General features: G+C 38.2%; 1 protein-coding gene across 1 annotated transcript in view; it reads left to right on the plus strand.

Annotated features, from left to right (window-relative positions):
- The window catches only part of SYCP2L (synaptonemal complex protein 2 like), an 81,674-nt gene that overhangs the window by 4,243 nt on the left and 65,200 nt on the right, over positions 1 to 12,231 (plus strand). Inside the window, 3 exon segments of the mRNA XM_064293496.1 lie at positions 311 to 335; positions 1,560 to 1,645; positions 1,801 to 1,889. Coding sequence (XP_064149566.1) covers positions 311 to 335; positions 1,560 to 1,645; positions 1,801 to 1,889 — 200 coding nt within the window.

Here is a 12,231-nt window from a genome sequence, read left to right on the forward strand (position 1 = left end):
TTAATAAAACCAAAACTCTGTTGCCATAGGCTCATAGCCACCCTACAGGACAGAATAGAACTGCTCCGTAGGGTTTCCAGGAAGTGACTCGTGGATTTGTACTGCTGACTTTTTGGTTAGCAGCCATAGCTCTTAACCACTGTGCCACCAGGGCTCCCTGATTTTAATAAACCGAAGCTCAAATAGACTTCATCTTCTATATGTAAAGTTTTCTGCCTATGGGAGAAATGTCAGCATTAATGCATTAATGTGATAGTTTAGAAGGCTATTTTTATACTATAAGCTTTACTTTTTCTTTTCTTTTTATTAGATTATTTCCAGGAGTAGTAGTAAAGGTAAGTGTACTATTTGGCTACTTATAATTGTTCATTAATGGAATATTCTGGTGCAGCGAAAAGAATATTTAAATGATGTGTAAAAGTAAAGTGGATTTAGAAATGATTTGGATTTACTGACCATCTACTGACGGTTGTATGGTGACGGTGAATGAAATCTGTCATGAAGAATGTCTTGGTTTGCCTGAGGTACGTTTTTATGTAGCCGTTCCTGTCACTATTTGGCTGCTTAGTTGAACTCAGCCATGACCAGAGCTTTTGTCATTCCAAATCAGCAGTTTAACTCTTGCCAGTTGAGCTTGGAGCTGACTGAAATGTCTTTCTCTGTCTTTCAAGAGTGGAAAAGGTAAAATTTTAGAGGTTGATGACTTTGTTCAGTGTAGCTCAAGTTAATTTGAAATTTTGAATTGTAGTATCATAGATTCAAAGAGGCACTTAAAATATTTGAATATTTCCTAACTTAGAGCCATTTTAAAGTAGGTATGTCTTTTCTATGTGGTACATCTTTATTTTATTTTTTTTGAAAAGCTTACTAAATCGATACTACATCCTACTATAGATGGCATCTTATACTGAGGAAATTCAGTACTGGAAGTCTGTGTTAAATAATTCGCTTATAAAAATCACATATCTGCCGTTTCATATCTTAACATAATGTGCATGAATGAAGCCGTAAAATGTTTATTATTTAATAAGCATAAAATATTACCACATACCCTGTTTTTTACTACATTCTGACATATTAGTAGCAGTTGAAGTTTCTATGATTACACTATTTAATAAAGGCTAACACTTTATAAAATAATTCCTGCTTCTCTGTTAGTCCAGGACTGTATAAAATTTTTATTGTTACAAAGTACATAAATACACAAAACACATGGAAACAGGAAATTGTGTAGGAAATGCCTTTTGAACATTGCTTATTCCAGACAAAAAAAGGAGCTTTGCTTGGGATGCAATAATCACAAGGTGTGGTCACGCTTTGTATATACTGCTGTTATTCTCTTTAGTGGGTGTCTGTGTAATGCAAGTATATCGTGGCTGGGGGGTGGGGGGGGTGGTTCTGTAATTTCAAGCAGGCTGTAATTTGTCCCTTGCCCAGATGATAATTTCTGAAAAATTTACTGTTCCAGTGACTGTTTTGGTCTTTTCCTACTTCTGCTGTGTAGGAATCATCTTATTCTTTTTAGCATAAATTTTAATAATATAAAATTATGCTTTCAGGGAAAATTCAGATGCTGGATTCCTTCATATTTAGTCTAGGGTCCCTGGTGACAGGAAAGACTCAAAATCATTTGATTGGGCAGGAGGTGAGTTGCGAACAATAAAACGGTAACAGTTGCTCTAGAAATTCAGAGAAAGTTATAAATAGATCTTTGTTTTGTTCCCTCCCCATAAATGCCTTCTCTCCCTCTGAAAAGGCTTTTGTTCCCTCCCAATAAATGCCTTCTTTCCCTCTGAAAAGGCTTTGAGGACCTTGAACTGCATTTTGGAGGCTGTGCCTCGGGAAGAGAGAAGAAAACTCGCTTTGCTGGAAGGCACACATCCCTTTATGTAAGTGATCTTATACTCAGCTATGTGATGTAGTGAGGGCAGAATCTCAAATGATAGATAAAACTTTAATCTTCGTTCACCTTAGACCTGATTACTTCTTTACTTCCTTCAACAAATGCTTTGTGTACCTACTATGTATCAGACACTGTGCCAGGCAATGAAGAAGGACTAAGGGAAAAAAGCTAGACTTTGCCAAGCTTTTTTTCAATAGTATAGGTCTTTGCATTAAATTTTTGAGGAGAAACACTTTTTGAAGCTGTAGGTAACGTTTTCATTGTGCGTGTGAACTAAATTAGTGATTTGTGGTAGAGTGGAAAGAGCACGGATCCTTGAGCCACACAGCTTGGGTTCAGAAGCTGGCTTTGCTAAGTGTGTAATCCGGAGGAAAGCACACCATTAACCTCACTGTACCTCAGTTTGCTTGCCTGTAAAATGGAGTAAGCAATAATACCTACTTAACAGTTATTGTAAAGGTTAAACAAGGCCATCGTTTAAAGTGATTAGCACATTACCCTGTAGAGTAAATACTCAGAGGTTACTAGCTATTTAATATATCACTAGGATGTGGAATTTGTGTCGTTTTTCAAGTAATGGATATTTTCCCCTTCAGTGACTCACCCACAGTTACACAGTTCTGGGAACTTGAAATTTGGAGTAAGGTTGTAATGTGCAACCATAGGAAGATCAAAACTAGCCACCTATTTATTTGATTATAATTAAATATGTTGTTGTTGAGTGCTGGTGAGTCAATTCTGACTCATAGCAGCCCCACATGACGGAGTAGAACTGCCCCATAGGATTTCCTTGTCTGTAATCTTTCACAGAAACAAATCACCAGGTCTTTCTCCCACAGAGCCACTGCGTGGTTTGAACTGCCAACATTTCCATTAGCAGCTGGGCACTTAACCATTGCACCACCAGGGCTCCATATAGTTAAATATATACACTTTTTCCTCGCTTACCAACTATCTTGTTATCGGACATTTTGTACTGACAACAATAATAAAAAATTTACTCTCTATCTTGTGCCTTAACAACGTATATCAGTCAGTAAGGAGGGTAAGAGTAATCCTGGCTTCGATGGTTACGGTTATGTGCCAGCTTGGCTGGGCCATGATTCTCAGTGGTTTGGCAAATGTGTAATGATGTAGTCATCTGCCATTTTGTAATGCAGTGTGGTCATCCTCCATTTTCATATAATGCCAGTTTTGCATAACAACCTGGCCTTTTAAGTGAGGAGAGGGTGTGTAACATAAAATTTGCCATTTTAACCATTTTTAAGTGCACAATTCAGTGGTATTAATTACATTTACAGTGTTGTGCAACCATCACCACAATTTATTTCTAAAATGTTTTCATTACCCCAAACAGAAACCAGTGCTTCTTTAGCAGTAACTCCCCGTTCCTCCTCCCCCAGCCCCTGGTAACCACTGATAGACTTTTGTCTCTATGCATTTACCTATTCTAGATATTTCATTTAAGTGGGATTAGACAATATTTGTCTTTTTTCATCTGCCTTATTTCACTAAGCATAATGTTTTCAAAGCTCATTCATGTCATAGCATGGATCAGAACTTCATTTTTCTTGAGGGCTGAATAATATCCCCTTGTATGGATACACCACATTTTGTTTATCCATTCATTTGTCGGTGGAGACTTGGGTCATTTCTGTCTTTTGGCTGTCGTGAATAATGATCCAATGACAGTTAGTGTACAAGTGTCTATTTGAATCTCTGCCTCAGTTCTTTAGGGTAAATACCTAGGACTGGAATTGTTGGGTCACATGGTAAATCTGTGTTAACTTTTTGAGGAACCACCACACTGTTTTTCATAGCAGCCCAGCATCCTGTTTTGAAATTGTATGTAATCATGTGGCTCTGTACTAACCAGTCCGCAGCCTTGGGGACGCCGCTGTGGCACGCCATCTATAACGTGACACTCAGCCCTTACTTGTGAGAGGAAGGATGAGCCGGTTTACCACGGTGTGTAGGGCCTGAACCAGGTGATTGGTGAGGGGCTCCATTTAACTAGTTTTTGTAGGTGTAGTTTTCCACTGAATTTCTCCTTAAAAAGTGTTTATTGAATACATTAGTGAACTCATTACTCTTAGTGGAGTATTAAGATTTGGAGAGCCGCTGACTGGATGTTTTCTCTGAAGGTTTCAAGTTTCCCATGATCATCCTACTTTATTGTCTGTGGGTTCTAGAAAGTCTGTGGTGTTCTGAACTTTAAGTCAAAGGTAAAACTGCAAGCATAAAATCAAGTAGCATTCTCAGTGGTATTTTTTTAAGGCTTCTATTTAATAGTAACAGTGCAATTGATTCATTACAAGAAACCGAAGTATCACAACATTTCTTAATAATATTCTTCAACATGGAAATTAATTATTTCAGATTTTAAAACAATCACTATCACACTTGTTAACATTGAATTGAAATTCTTGAAGAGTGTAGGATATGGGAGTCTGTGTTAGTTACAATAATGTAGTCACTCAATCCCATTGTATCTTTAAATTAAGGTTTATGAGTATTTTTTAATCAGCTCGAACAGCTCACAGAAAAAATGCACAGTTTTGCCTTTGACTCAAAGTCCAGAATATCCCAGACTTTCTGTCAGCTCTTAAGGTAACTACATTTCCTCCAGGCATCAAACTTATGTAACAAGGACATATATCTTCACAGGCTGTGGAAAGGATTATAAAACTCCAGAATCTTAGTGTTTGATGAATCTGTAAAGACCATAAGACTGGATTCACTTCACAGAAGAAGACACAGAACCTCAGCGTGTACAGTAGCTCTTATCTTCTTGTTAAAAAACACATAAAAAGAGAGGTGGGGCCGAGATAATGGAATAGCCAGACGCTTCCAACGATCCCCCTTACAACAAAGACCTGAAAAAACAAGTGAAATGGTTATAATTATGACAAGCTGGAAGCCCTGAATATCAAAGGCAAAGTTAGAAAACGGATTGAGCAGCAAAGGAAGGGAGAGATGGTTCAGAAGCGGAGAGGAGTTGCCGGGATCCCTTAGGCACCGTTCCTGGGAGCGGCTGTGGTGGGCTAGTGGTAGCATCCAGCTGCAGTTTCCTCAGGGAGAAACAACCAGCTGCACAGCCTACTCACACCTCTGGAACCAGAGAAGAACAGCACTCTTGGTAAAAAGCTAAGTACTTGTGTATATTTTACCATGCCTCCCCGCCCCCAAGCCACCTTCAGTGGCTCTTGATTTCCATGGGCCTGAGATAGGCCAGGTTGGGCTCCCTGAGCCATTCTCCCAACCTTGGAGAAGGAATAAATTCACAAATGGGGGAAAAGATAATTTGCCAGCTCCACTAACTGGGGGAGCTCAGGACAGAAGCGGTTCCTGTCCAGGCATAAACAGTCCAAGGACTTTGAATACCTTTCCCTCCTGCATGGACCTGTGTGGGCCTATTTCAGTAGAATAGGCCCTTGTTGACAGACTGCAACTGTTTCAGCTGTGTGGTGGAGAGGTGCGTGTTTGATATTTAACACCATATTGTCTATTAAACAGGGTCCTCACCTACCCACATAAGGGGCCTAAGGACTGGTGGCTCCACTCAGGTCACCCAGCCACCCATGACAGGAGTCCAAGGATAACTGGTACCTCCCAGTCCTTACAACCAAAAGGACTGGGTGCCCATCGTCCGTCTGCAAAACCCACCCACCTGTACGCTCTAGGGAACAGGGATGCACTTTCTTCACAGACACTCGGGGTACAGTTCTCAGCCCCCTGCCTTGGTCAGAGCATGACCTCCTGCTGACACCAGATACCGGTACCTATACCAAACACCCTTCTAAGACTGTAGTACAGAGCCTGTACCATAGACTTGATGACCAGCTGCCTGGACACATAAGCTGAATTCATACAAGAAAAGTGAATGGACCCCTAGACTGATATACCTGATAACAGCTCTAGCCATCTGGTGACAGGACGTCAGAGCTTCAAAGGCAAAAATAAGCTAGCTCACTCCAGCAGCCCATTTGGGCATATCAAAATGAAACAAAGCAAGAAGCTACAACACAGTAAGCAAACATAAACAAATACAATAACTTAGAGATGGCACGGTGACAACAGTCAATATCAAATCATATAAAGAAACAAACCATGATCACTTCAACAAGCTCTCAAAACAAAGAATCAAGGGATCTTCTGGGTGAAGGTGCATTCCTGGAATTACCAGATGCAGAATACAAAAGATTAATATACAGAACTCTTCAAGACATCAGGAATGAGATAAGTAACATCAGACAATACACAGAACAAGGCAAGGAACACACCGATAAAGCAGTTGAAGGAATTAAAAAGGCTATTCAAGAACATAATGAAAAATTTAATAAGCTGCAAGAATCCATACAGAGACAGCAATCAGAAATTCAGAAGATTAACAATAAAATTGCAGAACTGGACAACTCAATAGAAGGTCAGAGGAGCAGAATTGAGCAAGTGGATGCAGAATTGGTGAGCTTGAAGATAAGGCACTTGGCACCAATATATTTGAAGAAAAATCAGATAAAAGAATTTTAAAAAATGAAGAAAGCTTAAGAATCATGTGGGACTCTATCAGGAGAAATAACTTATGAGTGACTGGAGTACCAGAACAGGGAGGGATAACAGAAAATACAGAGATAATTATTGAAGATTTGTTGGCAGAAAACTTCCCTGATTTTGTGAAGGATGAGAAGATATCTATCCAAGATGTTCACCAAACTTCACATAAGCTAGATCTTAAAAGAAATCACCAAGACATATTATAATCGAATTTGCCAAAACCAAAGTTAAAGAGAGAATTTTAAGAGCAGCTAGGGATAAACGAAAAGTCACCTACAAAGGTGAGTCAATAAGAATATGCTTGGACTACTCACCAGAAACCATGCAGGGAAGAAGGCAATGGGATGAGTTATATAAAGCATTGAAGGAAAAAAATTCTCAACCAAGAATCACATATCCAGCAAAACTGTCTCAAATATGAAGGTGAAATTAGGACATTTCCAGATAAAAAGAAGTTTAGGGAATTTGTAAAAACCAAAACAAAACTACAAGAAATACTAAAGGGAGTTCTTTGGATAGAAAATCAATAATATCAGATATCAACCCAAGACTAAAACACAGGACAGATTAACCAGGTGTCAACCCAGACAGGGAAATCACAAAAATAAATCAAAATAAAAAAAACACTCAAAACAGGGAAGTAGCGATGTTATTATATAAAAGAAGACAACATTAAAATAATAAAGAGGGACTAAGAAATGTAGTCATAGATCTTTCATATGGAGAGGAAGACACGGCGATATAAGGAAATAACAGTTAGGTTGAAACTTAGAAAACATGTTAAGGTAACCACAAAGGAGACTACCTATCTTACTGATAAAAATAAAATGGAAAAAATAGAGACTCAGCAGAAACAAAATCAATTGCAAAGAATAAGAGGAAAAGACAATATATAAAGATAAGCTACTCAGCACAAAAAATTAACTGGGAAAAAGAAATTGTCAACAACACACAAAAAAAGAGATCAAAATGATAGCACTATATTCACACCTATCCGTAATTATGCTGAATGTAAATAGAGTGTGGCAGAATGGATTAAAAAAAAAAAGATCCGTGTATATGCAGCCTACAGGAGACACACCTTAGACTTAGAGACACAAACTAAAACTCAAAGGATGGAAAAAAATATATCAAGCAGACAACAATCAAAAAAGAGCAGGAGTGGCTATATTAATTTCTGACAAAATAGACTTTAAAGTTAAATCCACCAAAAAGGATAAGGAAGAACACTATATAATGACAAAAGGGACAATATACCAGGAGGATATAACCATACTAAATATTTATGTACCCAATGACAGGGCTGCAAGATACATAAAACAAACTCTATCAGCTTTGAAAAGTGAGATAGACAGTTCCACAATTATAGTAGGAGGCTTCAACATACCACTTTCAGTGTAGGACAGGGCATCCAGAAAGAAGCTCAATAAAGACATGGAAGACCTAAATGCCACAATCAACCAACTTGACATTATAGACATACACAGAACACTCCACCCAACAGCAGCCAAGTATACTTTCTTTTCTAGTGCACATGGAACATTCTCTGGAATAGACCACATATTAGGTCATAAAGCAAGCCTTAGCAGAATCCAAAACATTGAAATATTACAAAGCATCTTCTCAGACCATAAGGCCATAAAAGAGGAAATCAAAATCAGAAAAAGTAGGGAAAAGAAATCGAACACTTGGAAACTGAACAATACCCTGCTCAAAAATGACTGGGTTGCAGAAGACACTAAGGGTGGACTAAAGAAATTCATAGAATCCAATGAGACTGAAAACACTTCCTATCAGTACCTTTGGGACACAGCAAAAACAGTGCTCAGAGGTCAGTTTATATCAGTAAGTGCACACATCCAAAAAGAAGAAAGGGCCAAAATCAAAGAATTATCCCTACAACTTGAACAAATAGAGAGCAACAAAAGAAACCCTCAGGTACCAGAAGAAAGCAAATAATTAAAATTAGAGCAGAATTAAATAGAAAACAGAAAAACAGTTGAAAGAGTTAACAAGACCAAAAGCTGGTTCTTTGAAAACAGGTAACAAAATTTATAAACCATTGGCCAAACTGACAAAAGAAAAACAGGAGAGGAAACAAATAACCCAAATAAGAAATGAGATGGGTGATATTACAACAGACCCAACTGAAATTAAAAGAATCATATCAGATTACTATGAAAAATTGTACTCTAACAAATATGAAAACCTAGAAGAAATGGATGAATTCCTAGAAACACACTACCTACCTAAACTAACACAGAGGTAGAACAACTAAATAGACCCATAACAAAAGAAGAGACTGAAAAGGTAATCAAAAAACTCCCAATAAAAAAAAGCCCTGGTCCGGACGGCTTCACTCCAGAGTTCTATCAAACTTTCAGAGAAGAATTAACACCAGTACTACTAAAGGTATTTCAGAGCATAGAAAAGGACGGGATACTCCCAAACTCATCCTATGAAGCCAGCGTATCCCTGATACCAAAACCAGGTAAACACACTACAAAGAAAATTACAGACCTATATCCCTCATGAACTTAGATGCAAAAATCCGCAACAAAATTCTAGCCAATAGAATTCAACAACATATCAAAAATAATAATAATTCACCATCACCAAGTGGGATTCATACCAGGTATGCAGGGATGGTTCAACATTAGAAAAACAATGTAATCCATCTGGGTGTTGGCTTTGTTTAAATGCCCTTTATTATGTTGATAAATTTTCCTTCTATTCCTATTTTGCTGAGAGTTTTTATCATGAATGGGTGTTGAACTTTGTCAAATGCCGTTCCTGCATCAACAGCCAACATCATCCTAAATGGAGAGAGTCTAAAAGCATTCTCCTTGAGTTTGGGAACCAAACAAGGATGCCCCGTATCACCACTCTTATTCAACATTGTGCTGGAGGTGCTAGCCAGAGCAATTAGGCTAGATAAGGAAATAAAGGGCATCTAGATTGGCAAGGAAGAAGCAAAAGTATCTCTGTTTGTAGATGACATGATCTTATACACATAAAAGAAAACCCTTAAGAATCCTCAAGAAAACTACGGAAACGAATAGAAAGTTCAGCAGAGTATCAGGATACAAGATAAACACACAAAAATCAGTTGGATTCCTCTATGCCAACAAAAAGAACATCGAAGAGGAAATCAAATCAATACCATTTACAGTAGCCCCCAAGAAGATAAAATACTTAGGAATAAATCTTCCCAGAGATGTTAAAGACCTATACGAAGAAAACTACAAGACACTACTGAAAGAAACCAAAAGAGACCTACACAAGTGGAAAAACATACCTTGCTCATGGGTAGGAAGACTTAACATTGTAAAAACGTCTGTTCCACCAAAAGCAATCTATAGATACAATGCTATTCTGATCCAAATTCCAATGACATTTTTTAACGAGATGGAGAAACAAATCACCAACTTCATATGCAAGGGAAAGAGGCCCCGGATAAGTAAAGCATTACTAAAAAAGAACAAAGTGGGAGGCCTCACTCTACCTGTTTTTAGAACCTATTATACTGCCACAGTAGTGAAAACAGCCTGGTACTGGTAGAATAACAGATACATAGACCAATGGAACAGAATCGAGAATCCAGACATAAATCCATCCACATATGAGCAGCTGATATTTGACAAAGGCCCCAAGTCAGTTAAATGGGGAAAAGACAGTCTCTGTAACAAATGGTGCTGGCATAACTGGATATCCATTTGCAAAAATATGAAACAAGACCCATACCTCACATAGTGCACAAAAACTAACTCAAAATGGATCAAAGATAAAATATATCTTTATAAAATCTAAATATAAAATGATAAAGATCATGGAAGAAAAAATAGAGACAATGCTAGGAGCCCTAATACAGTACATAAACAGTATACAAAATATTACTAACGATGCAGAAGAGAAACTAGATATCTGGGAGCTCCTAAAAACCAAATACCTATGCTCATCCAAAGACTTCATCAAAAGAGTAAAAAGATTACTACAGACTGGGAAAGAGTTTTTAGCTATGACATTTCTGATCAGTGCCTGTTCTCTGAAATCTACATGATACTGCAAAAACTCAACTACAAAAAGACAACCCAGTTAAAAAATGGGCAAAAGATATGAACGGGCACTTCACTAAAGAAGGCAGTCAGGTAGCTAACAGATACATGAGGAAATGCTCACGATCATTAGCCATTAGAGAAATGCGAATCAAAACTACAATGAGATTCTATCTCACTCCAACAAGGCTGGCATTAATCCAAAAAACACAAAGTAATAAATGTTGGAGATGTTGTGGAGGGACTGGAACACATACACTGCTGGTAGGAATGTAAAATGGTACAACCACTTTGGAAATCAATTTAGTGCTTTGTTAAAAAACTAGAAATAGAAGTGCCATATGCTCCAGCAATCCCACTCCTTGGAATATATCCTAGAAAAATAATAGCCTTTACACGAATAGATGTATCCATACCCATGTTCATTGCAGCACGGTTTACAATAGCAAAAAGATGGAAGGAACCAAGATGCCTATCAGTGGATGAATGGATAAATAAATTATGGTATATTCACATAATGGAATACTATGCATTGATAAAGAACAATGATGAATCTGTGAGACATTTCATAACATGGAGGAATCTGGAAGGCATTATGCTGAGTGAAGTTAGTCAGTTGCAAATGGACAAATAGTGTATGAGACCACTATTATAAGAACTTGAAAAATATTTTAAACAGAAAAGAAAATATTCTTTGATGATTATGAGAGTGGGGAGGGAAGGAGGGAGAGGGATATTCACTAATTAGATAATAGATAAGAACTATTTTAGGTAAAGGGAAAAAGAACATACAACACAGGAGAGGTGAGCACAACTGGACTAAATCAAAAGCAAGGAAGTTCCCTGAAAAAACCGAAGGCTTCAAAGGCCAGCGTAGCAGGAGTGGGGGTTTGGGGACCATGGTTTCAGCAGACATCTAAATCAATTGGAATAATAAAATCTATGCCTCCCACTGTGGAGAGTGGCATCTGGGGTCTTAAATGCTAGCAAGCGGCCATCTAAGAGGCATCAGTTGGTCTCAACCCATCTGGAGCAAAGGAGAATGAAGAAGACCAAATACACAAGGTATTTATGAGCCGAAGAGACAGAAAGGACCACATAAACCAGAGACTACATTAGCCTGAGACCAGAAGAACTAGATGGTGCCTGGCTACAACTTACGACTGCCCTGACAGAGAACACAACAGAGAACCCCTGAGGGAGCAGGAGAGTAGAGGCATCCAGACCCCAAATTCTCCTAAAAAGACCAGACTTCATGGTCTGACTGAGACTAGAAGGACCCTGGAGGTCATGGTCCCCAGATCTTCTGTTAGCCCAAGACAGGAATCATTCCCAAAGCCAACTCTTTAAACTGAGATTGGAGTAGACTATGGAATAGAAAATGATACTGATGAAGAGTGAGCTTCTTGGCTCAAGTAGACACATGAGACTATGTTGGCATCTTCTGTCTGGAGGGGAGATGAAAGGGCAGAGGTGGTCAGAAGCTGGCCGTATGGACATGAAAAGTGAGAGTGGAGGGAAGGAGTGTTCTGTCTCGTTAAGGGGAAAGCAATTAGAAATATATAGCAAGGGGTATATAAATTTTTGTATCAGACTGACTTGATTTGTAAACTTTCACTTAAAACGCAATAAAAATTTAAAAAAAACAAAAGAAACTTGCTCCTGTCAAGTTGATTCTGACTCATGGTGACCCCATGTGTTATAGAATAGAACTGCTCC

This window comes from Loxodonta africana, chromosome 1 (assembly GCF_030014295.1).
Source record: "Loxodonta africana isolate mLoxAfr1 chromosome 1, mLoxAfr1.hap2, whole genome shotgun sequence".
Classification (NCBI taxonomy): domain Eukaryota; kingdom Metazoa; phylum Chordata; class Mammalia; order Proboscidea; family Elephantidae; genus Loxodonta; species Loxodonta africana.